Source organism: Acomys minous (assembly GCF_964271855.1).
Source record: "Acomys minous genome assembly, chromosome: 1".
Taxonomy (NCBI): Eukaryota; Metazoa; Chordata; class Mammalia; order Rodentia; family Muridae; genus Acomys; species Acomys minous.
In genome coordinates this window covers 16,027,227-16,049,164 of record NC_140483.1, presented here as the reverse complement: position 1 = coordinate 16,049,164, position 21,938 = coordinate 16,027,227, and the positions used below count along the sequence as shown (strand labels likewise).

The 21,938-nt window shown below is 47.2% G+C and overlaps 1 protein-coding gene across 2 annotated transcripts in view; it reads left to right on the top strand.

Moving 5' to 3' along the window:
* The window catches only part of KIF26B (kinesin family member 26B), a 415,238-nt gene that overhangs the window by 337,420 nt on the left and 55,880 nt on the right, over nt 1-21,938 (top strand). For both annotated transcript variants that reach the window (XM_084791649.1, XM_084791650.1), the window contains 4 exons: nt 3,488-3,694; nt 8,003-8,096; nt 9,442-9,704; nt 12,776-12,959. In XM_084791649.1, the coding sequence (XP_084647775.1) occupies nt 3,488-3,694; nt 8,003-8,096; nt 9,442-9,704; nt 12,776-12,959 (748 nt within the window). The remainder of the gene's footprint in view (nt 1-3,487; nt 3,695-8,002; nt 8,097-9,441; nt 9,705-12,775; nt 12,960-21,938) is intronic.

The following is a 21,938-nucleotide window of genomic DNA, read 5'->3' as shown; positions in this document are numbered from 1 at the left end:
CATAAGTGGTGTCTCTTAAGCTCTTTAATTACAGAGGATTAGCAGGAAGTGGAGTGGCGGGACTAAAGGAATAATGACAAAAAGGACACGAAGCAGAAAAACCCAATTTCCTTCCTAGAAGGGGAAAAATCCTGCATTTATTTAAATGAATTGCAGAGAAAAGAATGAAGTGTGGCATTTTCCCTAACTCTGAGTTCAATGATTTTTTTTAAAAAGAACTGTGTATCTCCTTAGCAGGACATAAGGCAGGGTCTTCAGTTCGTCTGCAGAAAAGGGACCGTGTGCTTCATTAAGATGCAGGCATATGTTTCTCCTTCAAATGGCTGGCTGATCCAGGGCCTGCCTGCCTTCTTCTCCGTGTGGGCTTCTGCCTAGCCTGGCTCGCATTTTCATTCAGCACCTCCAGTTACCTAGAAATGGCATGCAAAATTGCAAAATAGAAAAGCAGTGGGCCATGAGGCTCCATCAGTTCTGCCTGGAGTCGCAGCACCCCCTGACTTGTGTGGTTCATAGCTGGGTTGGGGGCGGGAGGCACTCACAGAAAGCCGGGGGGGGGGTCTGGTCACCCATCAGAAGTAGCTGTGTGGATAACGCCGTGTAACTGGGACAAATCTATACGTGAGTAGAGTTAAAATCAGGCGATAGAAAGTGATGGGGGACGAGGGTGTGACCCGGTAGCTATTTTTCAGTACACAGTGGCTACGGGACTCAAAAGTGCTGTCCTGCTAGGATCCTGGCCATGTCTTGTGCTTACTAACTAGCTCTACCTATAGTATCTATCCTGGGTCCTCTTTGTGTGACATGGTACCCAGAATCCAAGACAGGCGTTCTGGATCTTTATCATCAGCACCATCATTGGAAACTAATAGTCCATTGTGGTCCACAGGAAGGCAGATAAAGGGAGCCAGAACTGAGGAGAACAGGAACTGAGTCCTCTGTGTGCCGTGCTCCACGTTCAGCGCCTTGCCACACGCGCGGCAGCTCGTATAGGTTGCACATCAGTTTTGGAAGGCAGGCATCGTTATCATACAGATGGGGAAAGTGAGGCTCCAGAAAGCTTTACCATGGGAGGTAGAAGCTAGTAGAAGAGACCATGAGGCCCTAGAGATAAATCTGGCCCAGCCCTATAAGTCGACGGGTTCAGCAGCCTGGGCCGAGGTGTGCGCCCCAGTTAGTATCAACTGTCAACGTGATTCAGCCTAGAATCACCCAAATAAAGAGTCTCCATTGAGTGTCCCTGTCAGGTTAGTCTGTGGGCATGTCTGTGAGGGATTGTTTTATTACTAATTTATGTAGAATGGCCTAGGCCACCCAGGCAGGTTGTCCTGGGTTATACAAGCACGGGCCAACAAGTGATTCAGAGAGCGAGCCAGCAAGCAGTGTTCCTCCAAGTTTCCTGCTTCGATTCCTGACCTTGACTCCCCTCAGTGATGAACTGTGACCAGGGAGTGTAAGCCAAAGAAATCCTCTCCTCCTCTGAGCTGCTTTCAGACAGAACGTCTTATTACAGCAACAGAGTGAGGCTAGAACAACACAACAGCGTGTGACATCCACTTCCTCCTGTAAAATCCGGACAAGTGTGACCATGCCCTGGGTCCTCAAGGGAATGAAATGAGATCATATAGATGGTGGCACAGGCCTGGCATAACAAAGCCCCTCACCTCCAACTGGTAGGAAGTAGTCTGTGGTCTCACATAGGATAATCATATTTTGAACCCTGGGAGGCCAACCACACCCTATCACCATGACACCTGACCTCTGACCCACAATGGAGTATGGATTATAAGGAGATGCATAGGCAAGGTATGACACACGGCATCTGCTGAGCCTGGTACCTTGGAATTATCCCTGGTTAAGCTTTGTACATTGACATTTAGTCCACAGGCTTCAGCAAACAGGGCTGAGATAGACCAGAGAACAGCCTCACTGCACTGTACACGATACATCTTATTCTCCGAACGTTTCCGTAGGTTTGAGATGTTTTGTTCAAACATGTACAACCAAGGGCTTGGGAGATGGTTTGAACTAGTAAGGAACTTTCCATGGAAGCACAAGGACCAGAATGAGAGTCTGCAGCCCCCAGATTAATTTTAGGTGGACACCTGCCATCCCAGCAGATGGGAGGCAGAGATGGGGTGGGGCGCCTGGAGAAAATAGACTAGCCACACCAGCTGAATTGTCAAGATCTGGGTTCAAATAATATACCCTTTGTAGTATATAAGGTGGAGAGTGACCAAGGAAGACACTCAACATCAACCCTTGACCATGCACATATACATAACGCGCAACCACATTCATTTGTACTCACACACATGGGAACCCACAAGCACCTGCAAAAACAAAAAACAAAACAAAACAAAACAAAAACCCAAAAAAACTAGCACCACTCCTTGCCCCAAGCATGAAGGAAGTTTCATCAGTACAAACAGATAGTCAGACAAGGAGGACAAGAGTTAGAAATCATCCTCAGGCATTCACAATTTGCCATGTTAAATTACTAAAATTGCCTCTGCAGCTGTCTGGCCTGCCCTATGCATTATGTGCCTCCCCATGCCTAGCACAGTGCTGGAAACACAGTAAATACTCAAAGAAAGTGACCATCACATACTGTACTGAATAAAACAACATTGTAAAAAAATAATAGCTGAGTCCAAAACAACAGATCTAAGTCCATCTCCCAGGACTGTAGCCTCCAGATCCGTGCTGGCCTTCACTCAGCTTGATTTCTGCCCACAAAGCAGGCGGTCAGTTTCGGTGATTGCCACTGTCCTTAGCCACGGGGTGGAGTGGGGCTGGTCATGAGCACTAGAGATGCTAGTATCCCATGACTCTGAATGTGGGTTAGAGTGTCCTGCCTCCTGATTCCAACCGAGACACACTTCCATCCCCAAAAAGGAGGCTTCTCCATGCTCACATAATGGAATCCCACATAACATGTTGCGAACCAATCTTTTATCACACTTGCCCCTTGGAATGCATTTCAAATACTGGCCATTAAAAACAGGCCATTTCATGGAGCTTTAATGATGGCACTAATAACTGTGGATTTTTGTCTCCCAGAGCCCCGATGAGCCGAGCTGGGGAGTAAATTATGAAGCTAACTTTTATGTGCATGGTTTATTGATCTTTGAGCTTCAAGGGAACTTCACCAGCCCCTATAGCCTGACAGTCCAGATTAGCTTTCCATCTATATAATTGGGCCACCAGGGTACAGTTAATTTTTAATTTATATTAATAGGAAGACAAAGAACACAGTTCGCCTTCTCTGCATTAAAGTAATGGGCATATCAAAACAGTCTACCTGGTAATTATAAATAAGCCAGCCTTCCCGTGACCCTGTTAGGGTTAGCTTGCTGGTGCGTTGTGCAATTCGCCATAATGTGTCATGAGAAAGTTCACTACTGCTGTGAATATTCATGCCGCCGAGTGTGGGAGGCCACTCCCTCATTAAGTAGGCAGCTCTTTAATCTGTGCTTGGTGTTAACAGGTGAAAGTCATGCTGCGGATCTGTTCCACGTCAGCTCGAGATACCTCAGAGTCCAGCTCTTTCCTGAAGGTGGATCCACGGAAGAAGCAGATCACCTTGTATGACCCCCTGACTTGTGGAGGTCAAAATGCCTTCCCGAAGAGAAGCAGCCAGGTTCCTCCGAAGATGTTCGCCTTTGATGCAGTCTTCCCACAAGATGCCTCTCAGGTGAGTCAAAGTCCCCTCCAGGCTCACATAGTGCTGATTAAGGAAGTGGTAGGACGTCTTCTGGGTTACCCTGATGGCCGAGTCTCTCCATCCATATCTCTATGTTAGGAAGCCGTTCTGAGCTCCACAGAATACTCCAGTTCTTCTGAGTTGCTGATGTGGTAGTTTCCTTGGGCAGAACATGTGTGCTGGGATTTCAACAAGTTATATCCTTGGAGGGCTGAAGACATGACTTAGTTGGTAAAGTGCTTACCATGCAAGCATGAGGACCTGGGTTCGATCCCCAGACCTCACACAACAAGTTATGCATGGTGGTGCAAGCTTGTAATAGGTCTTTGGAGCTCACTGGCCAGGTAGTCTTAACAAATGGATGAGCTCCAGGATCCGCAAGAGATCATGGTGAGAGAGAAAGGGAGAGAGAGAGAGAGAGAGAGAGAGAGAGAGAGAGAGAGAGAGAGAGAGAGAGAGAAATCCAACATCAACGACATCAACCTTTAGCCTCCATACATATTCACTCATGTGTGTATACTTCTGCATACACAGAGACATGTACACACACACACACACACACACACACACACACACACACACATACAATTTTAAAATACATAAATATATGCCCGAGGAGAAGAAAAACCAAGGCAGTTATTTATAAGAAACTAACAGGAGAAGTTGGAGGTAACTGTCACTAAAGTGCCATAAGCTGACCCGTAAGGGCTCAACTCCCACCTGGACTTGGGCTGGCCATATAACAAGGGAAACTGGATTAAAGTCTCATACCATGGGATGTGGAAGGCAGGACTGTAGTCCCTGTGAGGAAATGGAGTGCTCAGTAGGGAAACTGAGGCTGAGGTATAGCCTGTAGCCGGAATCAGTGGAGCAATGTGGTCTTGAAGACCTAGTGGTCTCAGTCATCTGTTGCTGTCTGACCAAGTTAGGCCTCGGGTTCACGCCTCAATGCCCAAAACAAATGAATGTATTTATATGTGAATAAAGAATGGTATAGCCAGATGGTGGCCTGATAAACTTCAAGTGCTTCCCTAGATTTTTGTAAAACTCTTTACAGTATGATTGGCTAAGGCTACAGCCGACCTGGGCATCATGGCACCAGTAGTTACCATTTACAGCATGATAATGTTCCTTATGTTATTTATGGTTGTAGAGGTGACTGGTGTTTGTGTGACTCCTATCTTCCACCAGCAGGCAAGAGTGCATGCAGGCACCATTTACTGAGAGGCTGAGCATCCATTTCCCGGGTTTTATCATAGGAATATAAGGCCCTTTGTGATTAAGTTGTGCAGTTTCTCTATTTATTTCAGTTTTTATGTCGTACCACCCAATGGGTTCAGTAATTTAAGCCTGACACTGGGGCTAATAAATGGCCTACAAATAATTTAATTAACAGGGGTAAAACTTTTCGAAAGCTATCTGGGGAAGTTGTAAGGATTTCAAAGCAGAGCCTAAATTATGCCTGGACTATTAATGAGTTTTAGATTTATTCCAGGAAAAAAAAAAAGAGCCATTTTTATTGCTAGTCTTTGTTCACGCTTCTTACTTGGTTCCCAGGCTCAAGATGCTCAAAGCTACTTTCACAGATTTCAGAATGTTCTCGGGTGTCTAATAGTATAAAATTCTCTATATATTTGTGTTTTTCAAGAGCTTTTATGTACCTTAAGCCATGGACTCTTCCTTGAAATCTCTTGGGTAGAGTGGGCCATTTTAAATTCTTTTCACACCAGACAAGTAAACTGAGACTTCACAGGTGAGCCTTGTCACCTTAGTTCCTGTCCTAAGCCGAGATTCCACACCCTCCCCCCAAGGTCCCACCACCTCCCCATTAACTGTAGTGCATCCTGCTCAGTCATTGGGCACAACTTTCAGCTCTCTGGGTCTCAATGGCCTTTTATGCCAAATATATACACCTCATTAGGCTGTGACGACAGCAGGTGCTCGCTAGACATTGTCTGCCATCACAATTGTCGATCTGATACCACCAAGTGTAGTCAGGTCAACCCCACAGGGTCAGCACCCCTTAAGCCTCAAGGTACTAAATGAGTAAGTGTGCAGTGTGGCTTTGTCTGGGTCACCTGTTGTTGCATCTGTATTGTCAAGGACTAACAGTTTCCCAGGAAACTCCCCCATAGGCCCAGAGAAGCAGGAAGGACCCGCCCCCACATTCCCTGAGAACACAGCCATGGCAAGGACAGGTCTGCTCAAGGTCTTACTCACCTACAGGGCTGAGTCCTCCCCAACTACCCCTAAGCCAGATCCATCAGGCTAGCCTGAGTTTGTGGACACGGCAGTGTCCACGGCCTAGATATGCTGGCTCAGAATTGAGCTGGCACTACTATTTCCACTATATTCTACTGGCCTAGATTCAAGGGCCACTCTCAGGTCCTTACCTGTGCAGCAGCTTTCGCGTGGTGGCCCCAGGCATCTACAAACTCTTTCCTCCTGATTCTAGACCATCAATTCCCTGACAGGAACAGTGTCTGTTCCTTCTTGCCCTCAGGAGCCATCCTTGCTACCCTCACGCAGCCTTGGCAGCTTTGGCTACCCACTGATGGGAGAAATGTCTGCTAGCTATGGCCTAGGGGTAGGTGGAGAGGACTCAGACCTGTGGGTTAGTAAGGTCTCCGGCAGAGCTGTCCCTGCCTCAGCCACGTGCTCAGGGAGACTTCCCTGGGCCTACGGGGAAGAACATCAGGGAGTTTCCAGGGGTCACTGTCAGCCACGGGCAACTCTTTGGTCATTCTTGTCTCTCTGAACAGCTAAACAGAAGCCCTATAAGGGAGCATATGGATGCCCTTGGACCCTATGAGGCCACCCTTATGTCTCTACTGGCCCTTGACCTCAGTGCTGGTGACTCCAATGTCCATTTGTTCCACACATAACCAAAATTCTCTTTAGTGACTTAAGACTATGATAGTTCATATTGTGTGTGGCCAAGGTGGCTGGCAGTCGCCTGACCCCCACCTCCTTGCATACTCAAAATCAGGCTCACAGGCAGCAACTTCTTCCTGCTCTGGAAGAGACAACTCTGGTGTATTTGAGGGAACCTCTACTGCTTCAGCCTCGGCCTTACTGCGGTATTTGCTCTTGTTGCCTCAGTCCTGGAGGTTGTATAAAATCTCATGCTCCCCGCCCAGTCCCATCCCTCTGTCCCCGTGGCTGAGGCGACCACCCCTGAGCAATTGACTACTGTTGGGAGTGCGGTTTTTCAATTTCAGTTTGGGAGAGAAAATTGATTTCCAAATACTTAGATCCGTTGCGCAGCTGCACCGCGGAGCTGAATAACTGCACTCACGGCCCAGGCTGCGTCCTTTCAGATTCCCACCGGGAGATGTTGCTCTGATGGCAGCAGAGTCCCAGTGACTGATGGCTCTCGGGGCCTGTGAGCTCTGCCACCAGCCCCCCTGAGACAGACGTGAAGGCAAGGCAACGAGACATGGAAAGTAATCCTGTCATCCTGCCGCGGTGGCAGTCTCAGATGCTAACTGGAGAGTTTCCGAATCTCTGGGGTGGTCCCCACAGTTGACCTGTAGCTTGCAGCCTGCGCTGTCATCGAGCACCAATGGAGAGATGCAAAGAAGTGACCAAGAACCTGGTCTCTGTGTAGAGATTGTAATAATCACGCCAAAGGCACGGCTCAGCTAAAGAATAAGAAATAGCACGGTGATGTGTGGCAACTGACGCTGGTTGCAGTGGGTCTATGTGTAGAAAAAAAATGTTTTCAAAAGTGGGACGTGAGCAAAGAAAGAAGAGATGGAGAGAAAGCAGATGTCCATCTAGAAGCTCTTGATTCTGTTAAAGCTAAGGTGTTCCTTGAGGTTTCTGTCCTGAAACGTCAATCATGTTTTCCCCTCCGGTGTGGCTAGCATGTTTCAGAAAGTGTGCGTGCGTGCGTGCATGCGTGCGTGCGTGTGTGTGTGTGTGTAAAGTCTAGTGGACAGAGGGCCAAGAGAGAGTTGAGTGCCTTACCCAGTATGCTAGATTAGGACTCATAGGTGACAGAGCCCATGCCATCCTCCCACTGCAGCCTGAACCTACTTTAAGGCTGCAGAGTGTTACCATTTAGTGGAAGGGAGCTCTGTAATCAATGTCTTTCACGCACAGGCTAGCAATGGGTAGAAGGCCTCTAAGGTTTCTGAGTCCCCTCAGAGTTCTGTGGCAGAGGCTGGTCCATCTGGGAACGTGGTGACAGGAAGCCTCCACGCCCCAGGAAGGCAAACCCATTTCTGTGTCATCGAGGTGCCTCATAGTGCTACATAGTGTATTTACCACTATGCCTCCTCTTGTGTCTTCCAGGCTGAAGTGTGTGCTGGCACTGTGGCTGAGGTAATCCAGTCTGTGGTGAACGGAGCCGACGGCTGTGTGTTCTGTTTTGGCCATGCCAAACTGGGTGAGTGAAAACTTGACCTCTTGTGCTGCTCGTTAGGATTCCTGTCACTTCTTTCATGTTTCAATATTAGTCCTAGAGTCCTCGATGAAAGGAAGGGCTAAGGTCCCTTTTGGTGCCAAACTGAACGATAACAAATAACCATACCTGACTTTGAAGCAAGTGTCGGTCCTAAGTGGACACCTATTCACGTAGGACAGCATCAAGTCCAAGAGGGGAGCAGTGGGGTAACAAGAGTGTTCCTACTCCATCTAGGTCATAGCCATGCCCAGAAAATAAGCAGGAAAGGTGTACGTGTCCTGAACAGGGCATGTCTGGGAAGCCAACTCAGGTGGGTAGAGCCAATGGAGGATTCTCCAAGCAGAGCCCTACATGGGAGAAGCAAACCAAAGCTGCCCTTGTTGCCAACATCCAGCCCTGTGAGCCAACATCCAGCCCTGTGAGCCAACATCCAGCCCTGTGAGGAAACATCCAGCCCTGTGAGCCAACATCCAGCCCTGTGAGGAAACATCCAGCCCTGTGAGGACTCCGCCCTCCTTTAGCGTGTGGAAAAGTCACCAGCCAGCCCTGCAAAGGCTTGGCTTAACTCCCCTCCCAGGGCTGGCCTGTGGTCACCTGTTTAACACCCCCCCCCCATCACCACCACCACCAAGACCTTGTCTGACGTACAGAACGAATTAGCAGTTTGGGAAGCTCAAAAACGTGCTCCTCGGTAGAAGAGATTATCCCAGAGGCCTTGCAGAGGCCACAGAGGCCCAGCCCTTGTGACAGAGAGGCCATTACATCCTCCCACCCACCCATCCCCCATCCCCCACCCTTACCCCCACTCCCCACCCCCCACCCCCCACCCTGCTCCTTTCTTCACTTCTTGATCACAGATCAAAGCAGGGGTCCTGGTTTTAATGGAATTTGCTCACGCTATTAAAAAAAAAAAAACACACACACACACACAGCATTTAACTCGAGAAAGGATATAAAGCACGAGTGTGTGGATTTAATCTGTGGGGTGGCTATAAAAAGGGCTGTAACCATGATGAAAAGCCCCTGCTTCCTACTTCGTGCAGAACATTGCAGGAAGTAGCGAGCCCGTGATGTCCGAGGTCCTCTGCAAGGTACCTTGTGATTTCATCTTGTCATCTGTTTGGGCTCTCACATTCTTTTATAGCTGTTTAGTTACCAGCATAAGGAAACGGTTGCTTTTTTTTTTTCTGGTCTTTTTATTCCTTTGCTTTGCCTTTCCACTCCTCGCACGCCTTCCTCCTGTGTCCTCAGCATCTGTTTTTTTGAGGCTCTAACGAGTAATGTCTGGCCACTCCAACTGTGTCTCTTTCTTCCCCGGCTCCCACAGGGAAATCCTACACCATGATTGGAAGGGATGACTCCATGCAGAACCTGGGCATTATCCCGTGCGCCATTTCTTGGCTGTTCAAGCTGATCAATGAACGCAAAGAGAAGACCGGGGCCCGATTCTCAGTCCGGATCTCAGCGGTTGAGGTGTGGGGGAAAGAGGAGAACCTTCGAGACCTGCTCTCCGAGGTGGCAACAGGCAGCCTACAGGACGGACAGTCGCCAGGCGTGTACCTCTGTGAGGACCCCATCTGCGGCACACAGGTGACTGCTTTGGGAGCTTGGCTTTGGAGGATGGGGCATCTCCGCCCTGGAATTGCTTACCATGTAAACTGGGAAAGGCTTATGAGTGTTTACTTTAAAGTGGACTGGAACTTTACGGCCTGCAGCTGTGGGGCCATCTGCTCACCCAACCTAAATATTTGTACCTTGAATCTAATTGACAATAAGCAGGGACTGCAATTGTCATAGCATTTGGGGGGAAATTGAATCCACTTTCTTGATGCCTCTTTCAAGAAAGAAAGGGAAAAAAAAAACAGTACAATCTTTCTTTTGTTTAACAACAAACTGAAATATTTACTGCACTGCACAAATAGCTGCAGCCATTGCTGGGCTGTTTATGGCTCTATAAACCGTTTCGGGCACTGCTTTACAGCCGGATTAGCAGTGCTGTGGGAAAAACTAATAACCGATTTCTAATTAGAACCGTGATATAATTGCTAGAAGCATGGAAGCCAAGAGGAGATCGTGTTTGCCTTTGCACGAAGGCAGGCCTGTTCTGAGTGTCTTCCCTTTGCTGTTTAACATGGGGATGACTCTAGGGGCTTCCCTGCTTTATATACAGAAGGTCAATTCTGCCATTCTCCTGCAGTAGGCTCCCCCTCATGCCTCCTATTTTAGATAGGTGTCTCCGATAAGTGCCTGCCTTCCACCAGATGGATTGTTTCCGTGGCTGAGGATGCCCAAGGCAATATTATATCCATCTCTCGGAGCCCAGCCCTGCTCAGCCTCTGCTCAGGGTACCCAGACCCTTCCAGTTTCCTTTAGACATCTCTGTAGTGTGCATCAGAGCTGCCTGGAGGACTTGTTGAAATCGATCACTGGCCTCCTTCCGAGAGTTTCTCATTCCACCTGAGCTAAAGCTTTGCAATGTGCATTTCTAACAAGTCCATATGATCCAGGGAGCTGCTGCACTGGAGCATAGCATATGCTCAGCTGCGGTTGCATGGCCTCCATGCTAGATGCAGGAGTGCCCTGGCCGCTGCTCCTGCAGCAAGCTAGGCGGGGCTCTCAAACACGTGATAACTTGGGATCATTGCTGAGTCTACTGACAAAGGTTCTCTTAAGTACAGCTCTGTCTAATGGAATAAGATGAAGAAAGCAACGGCCTCTTGGAACTCCTCTTTAAAATGCCTATAATTCTTTAGTTTAAGTCTGATAGTAAGTTCAAAAGCACACATCCGATAAAAAAATCCCTTCGAAGTTCAAGGACTTTAAAGATGCTCTTAGCTTGCAAATCCTGCCTGCACCAAATATTGCTTCCCACAGCTTGAAATTATAGGTCTGGTTGGTGTCAGGGTAGAAAATTGTCGTAATTTGTACCAACCCAAAGACATGTTGCAAATCAGTTCTTTGAGAAATCAAAACTAAATCAGGCACACACCTGTCAGATCGCTCAGGCGAGGAGATAGGGAGTTTAAAAGAGAGCAAGAACTTGTCTCAACAAAACAAAAAAGTAGATGTCCTTTTCTACCACAAAAGGGAGCACTGGAATTTGGGCCCAGGGTTCTCACGAAATTTAGACACGATGCTCACTGTGTCTTTTCTAACTACATGTGGGTTTCCCCTGAGCATAACTTCAGGAGCTAAAGTAAAACCAGATGTCTCTTAAATACAGATGAGCCCTCCAAGTATTTAGGTGCTTCTACGTTGCTTCTATTCGTTGCTCTGTTGCTATGATAAAATACCCTAACAGAAGCAACTTGGCAGAACAAGTCTTTATTAAGACTTAAAGTTGAAGGGAACTGGCCTTTACCACAGCAGCAGGAGCCTGAAGCAGCTGGCCACATCACCTTCACAGCGTGGAAGCAAGCGTGAGTAAATGCACACTGCTGTTGGGCTCCGTTTCTCCACTTACACAACCTAGGATCCCAGCCAGGGAATGGTGCCGCCCTCGGTGGGTAGGTCTCCCCAACTCCACCATGCGATCCAGATAACCCGACAGTCATATCCAGGGGCCCTTCTCCCAAGTGACTGGAGACCCTGTCAAGCTGCCCGTTGCCACCACCCGTCACGCATCTGCTTCTTGTTCAACATCATGCTAGTAAGCGTGGCCCAGGATCAGCTCTTATCAAATCACTGAGGAGTCAGAAATGAACACTAGACAAGTTCCTTCTGTCTCAGATGTAAAACCACATTGCACAGCACCTGTCTCCAGTATAATCTCTAAGGCCGACTAGTCACATCTCTCATGTTAGAGCATGAATGGTGTCTAAGATGGGCAGGCGCTACCACTAACCCCCCCCCCCCCCCGCCCACTAACCCCCCGCCCAATGCGGCCCCTTGCTGGCTGTAAAGTATCTAAAACGAAGTTACATCCAATAAATATGGACAATATTAATTTTCATAAACAAATCAGCTAATCTGGGTTGCCTCAGCCATTAAAGGACTAGCCACAAAAGCGTTTGGGTCAGAACCCATGTAAGCGCTGGGTAGGTGTGACAGCCTGCCTGTCATTCTAGCTTCGAAAGCAGTGGTTCTTAGCCTTCCTAATGCTACAACCCTTTAATATAGTTCCTCATGTTATGGTGACCCCCCAACCATAAAATTATTTTCCTTGCTACTTTGCAACTATAGTTTTGCTACTGTTATGAATTATAATGTTAATATCTGTGTTTTCCAGCGGTCTTAGTCGACCCCTTTGAACAGGTCATTTGACCTCCAAGGAATCACAACCCATAGGCTGAGAACTGCTGCTCTAAAGAGAGGCAGGAGATCTATAGAGCAGCCTGGCCAAGGAACTATTTATATCTGGAATTCTAAGATCAACTGAGAGACCCTGCCACAACAAACAATCAAAGATAATTCCCAATGTCAACCTTAAGCCTCTGCAGGCATACAAGTGTGCCCACACACATGCAAACATGCATAAACACACATGCATTTCATACATACATGAAAAATGGAAAAAGAAAAAAAAACAAACGACTAAGCTGAGAATGGCCCATGTGTTCAGCGGGTTTCAGGAGGATTTCTGACCTTGCAGAGTGGACTGAGCCTTATCTCCAAGGCAGGGGGGAAGCCTGACACCTCCATTTTTTACTTTCTGTCCCCAGCTTCAGAACCAGAGTGAGCTGCGGGCCCCCACCGCGGAGAAAGCTGCCTTCTTCCTGGATGCCGCCATTGCCTCTAGGCGAAGCAGCCAACAGGACTGTGATGAGGACGACCACCGGAACTCCCACATGCTGTTCACACTGCACATCTACCAGTACCGGATGGAGAAGAGCGGCAAGGGTGGAAGTAAGTCCCTCTTAGCCAGCTCCAGCACTAGCTCTGGCCAGCTGGCACCCCTCACCTAAGGAAGCAGCAAGCACTCTCCCTCAGCAGAGGGTGTGGCGCCCATTTGCAGTTCATTGGTCTGGAACTCAAGACAAGTGCAGATTCTAGGCTCAAGTTCACTTTTGATCACTACAGGGACAAAAGGTCAGCTTTGGCAGTGACAGTCTACAAATGGCATTATCCTGGATGTGTGAGAGAAGGAAAAAAAAAGAAAAAGAAAAACAGATGTTGAACACTTCCTTTCTGTTCACAAATCCTACAGGGGTCACCACCTGTATTAGTTGTCAGGGTTCAGTAAAGTAACAGAACTAACAGAATCTCTCTGTCTCTCTCTCTCTCTCTGTCTCTGTCTCTCTCTCTGTCTCTGTCTCCCTCTCTCTCTCTCTGTCTCTGTCTCTCTGTCTCTGTCTCTGTCTCTCTCTGTCTCTGTTTGTCTCTCTGTCTGTCTCTCTGTCTCTCTCCGTCTCTGTCTCTCTCTGTGTGTCTCTGTCTCTGTCTCTGTCTCTGTCTCTGTCTCTCTCTCTCTCTCTCTCTCTCTCTCTCTCTCTCTCTCTCTCTCTGTGTGTGTGTGTGTGTGTGTGTGTGTGTGTGTGTGTGTGTGTGTGTGTTCCTGCCTCAAAGATCCAGATCAGAGGTAGATCTTTCCACTTCAAACTAAGTAGAAATCCCTCTTGGGTGTGCCCTCTATTTTTGTGTTTTAGTTCATTCCAGATGTAGTCAAGTTGCCACCCAAGAAGAGCAGCACACCACAGAAACCAACAGTAACCACCAGAGCACCTGCAAAATGCCCTTCTTCACTGTGTGGAGTCCGTGCTATAGACTCCGAAGTAATAGTCATGTTTCTGAGTAGTTTATAGATCACACTTTGAGAGAACTGCCAGATATGGGCTCCTACCTTCTATGTTGCCTGTATAAATACAGACACAGTAGTTGGTCTGTGACAGGGCCACACTGCCAGACCCCAGCTCTGTCCACTGTCCCAGCCCAGCTCTTTACTCAAAGCGAGGACTGGACTTGAAGCGATTATGCATCTTTGCCTTTCAGCAGGCCCACCAGAGTTGGGTACCAACACTTACTTGAGTACCTCTATATGGGGAATCTTGATCCATGGCCTGAGTGGTCTGTTGACTCACTAGGCTTTCCAACAAGACCAAAAACAGAGGGCTGGGCTGGTGAGGCAGGGACTTGGCAACGCTCAAGAACACCCTGGTAGGGCTTTCCAATCCCAACGAACTGGCCCCCGTCCGACTGGACCCCAGTTCTTGAATAATTGTCTCAGGGACAGTGGATGCCAGAAAAGCAACAAAACCTGAATCAGGAGAGGCACCTTGGCTTGAAATTTTCAGAAGAGGCCATTACCAGCCCTATTCAGAAGAAAATCTGAAATTAAAACAGATAACTATGGCCCTCCCAGAGGGAGATATACCTAGTTTCTCAAGTGTCCTTGTTGCCCAAAAGCCTTAGAAAACGTTCCTGAAGATAAGTTTCTAGAGTTCCTGGTGTCCTCGACTGGAAAACCCTCTCCCCTATCTCGTTGGCCTGGTTTCTCCCACCCTGCCTACTCCCTAAAGTTTGATGGCTTGCCTGCTTGCTTCCATTGTTGTTGTTTTGGTATTGTGAAACAATGTCTCACTATTTAGCCCAGGCTAGCCTCAAACTCACCATCCTCCTGCCTCAGCTTCCAGAGTGTCAGGATTGCAGCAACGTGCCCACTACGCCGAACTTACCTACAGTGCCTTAGAGTCTTAGAGTCGGGTTTATTGAACAGTAATTTGTTTTTTTGTTTTGTGTTTTGTTTTTTTGGTTTTTTGTTTTTTTGTTTTTGTTTTTGTTTTTTTTTTTTTGAGACAAGGTTTCTCTGTGTAGCCTTGCCTGTCCGGGACTAACTTTGTAGACCAGGCTGGCCTTGAACTCACAGCGATCCGCCTGCCTCTGCCTCCCGAGTGCTGGGATTAAAGGCATGCACCACCACCGCCCGGCTGAACAGTAATTTGTATCCGGTGGAATTTTCCTCCTTTTGTGTTCTTGGATGAGTTCTGGCAAACCCACACAGCTACCTAACCAAGAGAATCGAATGTGATGTGTGTGGCTTGGAAGTTCTTTTGGCTCTTTATAATCAGCTCTCACCCCACCTCTAGACCCTGCCAAGGACTGATGTGTCTGTGTGACCTTTACCCAGTGTATGATCAATCCTGTGGCCCAAATGGGTCCCTTTGCAGCTGGATTCTTTCACTTAACACAGCATGTTTGAGATTCGTTTCCCCAGCTTATGTATCGTTTGTTCACTTAACCTCTTTGCTCTTTGCTCATCTTGTTTAGAATGCCCTAGAGACCTGCCTCCCATTCCCCCACCTTGGGCAATGAACTGAAACAGCCCTATCTAGGGCTGGGGTTCCACCTGCCAAGACCACCTGTATAGATCTAGGAAGCAGATGGAGTGGTTCCCCAGGAATCTAGACCCTGGCTGTCTCTTGTCATCATTCTGAAAGCCACAGGGAAGAATACTATTAGCCTAAGATCAGATCTGCCTGGGCAGCCTGCGATTGTGAGGGTTTGACACGGGGAGGGGGTGGGGAACAGCAGGACATGTCAAATGGGAAGCTTTTAAAGGACAATAATTCTCAAAGCGGAGTTCACACCATGTCAAACACTTCCGTTCAGCATAGCATTCTTGAGACCAGAAACAGGAATTAGGACATGGCGTGAGAGAGCCAGAGCTGACCTGTGCTCCTTTCTCCCAGCAGTCCTGGGAGATGGCTGTAAGTCCCACCCTTGCTGCGTAATGTCCTAACAGAGTAGATGTGAGAGTTGGAACACTGTTTATTTTAGTCATTTCAACAGCTGTCAATAGTAATAACCATCATAGCCTGCAGCCAAGGGAGCTCCCAACAGCTCTGAGGGAGGCCAGAGACAGGGGCTCCCCAAGGCACCACGCAGAGAGGCCCAGAGCGTCCAGTGGTGTCCTTCTGAGTCATACTCCAAGCCAGAAACTCTCTTTCAGTCTTTCAGTTTTTATTTCTTGGTCTTATTTGCAACTTAGAATCTGGAAGTAGAAGCAAACAATGAAAATACAGAAAAAATTCCATCGAAGTACTTCAAATGTAAAAATTTGAATTTTTGGCTCCACAACAATTTAAAAGAACGTTCTCTAAAACGGATGACATGCTCCCAAGTTGGCCCGACCAAACCCTGAGCATGTCTTAAATATTTAACAGCCAACTCATCTTTTTATTTTTAAGTTGTGCATGAAGATTGCTTTTAAATAATAAATTCAGGCAAAAGGAAAAAGGCAGATGCCACCAACGGCTTCCAAACCTCAGGTGCTGTCCAGTGTCACCAGTGAACTAGATGAGAGAAGGCTGAAGCCACTGAGGGCAAAGGGTAAGCCCCTCCCACTGGCCAGGGCCCCAGAGGCTCAGAGGCAAAGGATCAGACACAGCCTTTGGGCCTAGCAGGATTTCAGTGGATTTATGTGGCTAACCCATAATGAGAAGATTTGGAGCGTTGTTTAAAATGGAAAATTTGTTTACTTATATATAAGTTATAATCCCTGTGGACTTGGCAGCCAGAACTCAATTAAGGAAAGGTTTATTAATTAGTCACCCTGCGGGGAAGCAGGAAGCAGAGCTGTTAACCAACTGGGAGAAGCTTAGCCTGATGGTGGATTCAGGAGCAATCTCAGCTGCAAGAACTAAATACACAGTGTATGCATGTGCCCGAGTCTTAGACCAATGTGTGCATTATATGTGTGTGCGCGCACACACACACACACACACACACACACACACACACATACACACACACACACACACACACACACACACACACATCTAGACAGGTAGATGATTTAAACGTTCTGGTCAAGATCGAAAAGAACATTTTTGTTGATGCATCGCTGTTTTGTAGATAGCATCAGGTTGGGCTTAAAATAGCTCCCCACTTGCCAAGGCTTTTTGGAATATTAGCAGAGCAGTGGTTCTCCTCACTGTTAAATCGATAAGGGCCTGTAGGCTCCTTGCAAATTCAACACTGGGGAGAGGCCCTGAATGAGCCAATGCTGCTCCTCATAGCCGACACTGTCCCTTCATGGGGGTGACCCAGGGAGGCCAGTGCTCACTTACGGGCCGGTGAGATGGCTCAGCAGGTAAAAGTGCTTACCACATGAACCTCTATCCCCAGAAATCATGGTGGAAGGGAAAAGTGATTCCACGAATACCATAGCATGCACACGCCTGTACTCGTGACACACATCATACACAATGTATATACAATAATAATTGATAATCTCAAAGCATCTCTCTGATGAACAAGCTTGTAGACATCCAGTGTCCACCAACAACTAACACTGGGCCTCCGATGTGTTCACTAACCTTGCTTCCTCCTTGGGAGCCATTGTGGTCTAGGCTGTCTAGCTGCATAGACACACATGTGTGAACATGCACTTGGGTGGGCATCCGTGCCTGCACTCACTGAGTACAAGTCTAATTGGCGTCCCTCGTCCTGGCTTTGTGGTGGCACTCGGACACTCTCCTTACAAAGGCCTTGGAATGACCTAACTCAGCCATGTGCTAGCCAGGGCTGTAGAGTTCACATGGCTCCAAGGGTCCCTCCTCTGCTTAGCAGATGTGTTTCTAAAGAAGATGAACCTTCCTACTCTGCCCAGCAGCAAACCCCTGACCAGGGAGACAGATGCACCGAGGGACTCCCAGCTCCCTAACCAGAGTCAATTAGGACGTGTGACACTACCAACTCTGCGCCTGTATTTTTAATCTCTCCCGCCATCACCTCAGGACAGCGGGAAGGGAAAGAAGCGCTAACAATGAAGGGTCTGGAGCCTACTTCCTCCATAAGCTGCCTCCCCTTTGCAGCGTCCCAGACTCCTCCTTCTACATGATCTTCTCCTCCGTAGAAGCCCAGAGCAGCTTTTGTCCTAGTCCGCCATGCCGTTTTCTCCCCCATGCTTGTTGGGATCCACTAGGCTATGAACTTCCTGAGAGCGGGAGATACCGGTACTCATCGTGGGTCTCCACGGTGCTGGTCCTGTGCCTGCATGCCAGCGCTCAGTACTGTGTGTTACGTCCCGTGGAGTGTGTGCTATATCTTAACCCCACCTTTCTCTACCATATAGTACAGCTAGTTTTGGAAAGTGAGACCAACTTGTTTGGATTTTGAGGTACCTAGGGGATTAGCAAAGCACCTCCGAGTATGTACCTAAGGGCTATTCCAGAGATGGTAGGCCCCAAGGGCGCTGGTATAGTAAGCGGCTTACTGCCTTGATTGATTTAAAATCCCAACAGACTATTCAGAAGTGGTAGAAATCAAAGTGGGGCCTCACTGGGAGAGGCAGGTTGCTAGGGTTCATGGCTTTCAAGGGTAGATCTCGGCCCTCGCCTCTGCCCACTACTTTATGTTGCCCAGCTGCTATGAAGTGAGCAGTCTCTGCCATCCATCACACATTCTTACCTCCGTGATTTTCCGCCTTGCCTCATGTTGGGGCCAGGTGCCTATAGGGTGAAACCATGTGACTGTGGAACTGAACCATCTATCTGAAATATCTAACCCAGTGTGCAAACCACACTCAGGCAAGCTAGGGCTACGCATAAAGTGCACTATCAGAAGTTGGTCCGTTCCCAAGGAAAGCCCACTAAAGACGGGAATCAGATCAAAAGATACATTCATGTAACAAATGTGTATTTATTCATCCATCTGAGGGGCACATGGCGTGATTTCCCTTAGAAATGAGTTTTCAACTTAAAGTTCTAACTTTCACGAACCATACTGATTTTAATCACTTTTACTTTAATTTCTACAAAGTGGTTCAAGAATTTAAAAGACCCACTTGCTGCCAACTGCATACAGCCCTTTTCTGGCTTCTTTTCATTTTTCAACTCTAATTTCTCACGTACAGCTAATTTAACTTGAATCTCTTCTTGAAAACATCTTCCCAAAACACATTTAATTTAATTTATATATAAATGTTCAAACTTCTTAGGAAATAATATTTTATTGGTCTCTGTATTATTTGTACTTTAGCTGCATAATAAGCTCAAGTGTCATAAATTGCTGTACTGGCAGATAGACAGCACATCCTTAGCAGCCACATGCATTGGGCATGCTGTGGCTGTCAGTCGGTGTCTTACGGAGGCAACGGAGAGTGCCTCTAGCTCAGCCAGGTGGGGAGACTGTGCAGCACATGACAGTTGTCTGGAGAACTTTTAAGTGACCCCTAGTGCTTGTGTTGTACTCCAGCCCAATTAAATGAGAAGGCCTGGGGTTGGGAGGCAGGCAGCCATAGTTCTTTGCAGGTCCCAGGTGACTCCAGAGCGCTGCCAAATTGGAAGCCGTCTCGATGCAAGATGAGTAAAAAGGACTATGCATGGTTTAGAGTCCGCTTTGGGTTTCCGTCTGACTCAGCATTAATTTTCAATGAAATCGTGAATGATCCCCCCCCCCGCCCCCGAGTGTATGAACTTCAGTTTTCTCATCTATAATTTCGGTCCAGTGTATGCATAAGGTAGGCATTAGGTGACATTAGGAGAATTTGGTATTTCACAGGACCTATCAGGTACTCAGTACATTGTGATTCAGAAATAGGTAAAATTAGTATATTGATCCCTGTGGGGAAAATAAGGTATGTGGTAATTTGGTTTGGTCCAACTCCAGAGTTAAAATATAAATAAAGAATTTGGGGCTGAGGGTGTAGCTGAGTTGGAGGAGGGCTTGCCTGGTGTCCACGAAGCCCAGAGTTTGATCGCCAGCACTGCATTAGCTGAGCGTAGTGACCCGTGCCTGCTCTCCCAGCCCACAGGAGACAGAGACAGAGGCATCAGACGTTCATAATTATACTCAGCAACATAGCAAGTTCAAGGCCAGCCTGGGATTCCTGACACGCTCTCTTTAAAAAAAAAAAAACTGCTCAAGACAGACTGGACCACATTCCTTTAACTCTTATGTCCTTGATGTCAGAAATCTGACAAGTTAGGAGCCTGCTTCGTACCTGTAGTAATTACCACCCCTCTTGCTCACTCGTTACGGGATTACTTTCTCTCTGGCCATGGATGGTGATGTGAGTTCTTGATGCTATCAAACAGTCTGTGTCCACTGACTTCCTTCTAGCTTGGGCTCCATTTGTGGAAGCCAGATTCTCTGACCACCCAGACGCCGGTAGGCAGAGGGCAGAGAGTAGAGAGCGGCTTTTTCCATTGTGTAAGGGCGCCTCTCATTCTGAGTCATGCTGGTAATTACAGGTATTTTATAAAACTCTTCAACACAATCTAAGCCACCTTTTGTTCTCTGTGTTCTGTTTTTACTATGTGTACATATTAAATTTTATTCCATTACATCAAATGGACTATTAAGTCTGGAAGTCCAAATTGGTCTCTGTCTTTGCCCTTTCATCTGAGATGTGTGAGGAATACCTAAGCCTTTCCTGTCTGTGTAATTGGGCTGCAAAACAGAAGATATTTTGTTTAAAAATAACTGTTTCTCTAGCATATTGCCGTGAGCCAATCTTGCATGATTTGAAATAGGGTAGAAGAGAAATAATATGGCCTCCCTTAGGAGGGGTTGCCCCAGGACAGTTGAAAACATGCTAACTGAACTTCCTTCATGTCTAAAGTGTGGGGCCGAGCCACAGTGCTCAGCTTCCTGGAATGTTCACCACCAACAGCAGGCATGGGCGTCGAGGGATCCCAGATATTTCCCGAACTTCTTTTCCAACAGCCAATCTACACCGTGCCCTCAGAAATAGTACAGACAGAAGATCCATACCTTTTCCTACAGGTGTTCAGATACCCAGTAGTATACCCAGGTGCCTCCTGAAAGTCCCCTGCATGAAGCCGACATGTTAGGGCAGGTGCAGGGAGTACATGCATGTATGTGCACATACCCATGCACATGTATGGAGAAACCAAAGGAGCATGTTGGCTGTCTTCCTCTATTGCTCTCTGCCCCGTGTCCTTGAGACAGGGTCTCTCTCACTGAACCTGAAGCTCACCTCGGTCAGTTGGTCTGGCTTGTCAGAGAGCATCCTCTCTGTCCCTCCCTTCCCCCACCCCACCCCTCAGGGCTGGGCTTACAGGCCATCCGTCATACCTGTGCCTGGCTTCTTATATGATTGCTGATGTTTCAAACTCAGGTCTGCGTGTTTGCATAGCAAATGTTATTACCTACTGGGCCACCTTCTCAGCCCCACAGAGAGAAAAAAAAAGAAAAAGTGTAGCTTGTTTGACAATTTTTAATCTTAAAAAAAAAAAAATCACTGTACTATCATCTTCTTACTTATTTCCATGTAGAAATTGGCCACCATACTTATTGTTGTTTCTTTGTATGGAATATGGTTTTGCTCTTTGGGCTGTTTCTCTCTTCTTCTGCTCTGAGCAGTGCGGTAATTGCATGCTTCATTGGGTTTGTTCATTTTCCTTGTTCCTGGGGCTGACCGAGATTTTTAGATTTGTGGGCTGATAGTTTTCATAATTCGGGAAAAACCTTTGGCTATTGTTTATTCAAATACTGTGTCTGCATCACCCTCTGCAAATCCAGCCATATGTGTTCTGTAGCCCTTTTAATTTCCTACCTCTCCTCTCTTTCCCTCCACCCTCACTCTTTACTTTTGTTGCTTACTTTTATGTTTTTTTCTATATTTTACATTGAAGATTTATATTGATTTATTATCAAATTTACTAACCTTTCCTTTTTTTTGCTAATGTGTAACCTGCCATAAACTCCCAGACGCAATTCCATCTTTGTTTTTAATCTCTTAGAAGTTATTGTATACACTTTCATTTTAATTGACACAGATCTTGTTATACAGACCAGGGTAGCCAAGTCTCTACTTATGCATTTGAACATTGACACAGAATGGCAGTAACTTTTTCCTCACTGTTTCTCTGGATTCTAATAGCTGTGCTTTCCTGGGATTATTTCAAACACTTCTTCACC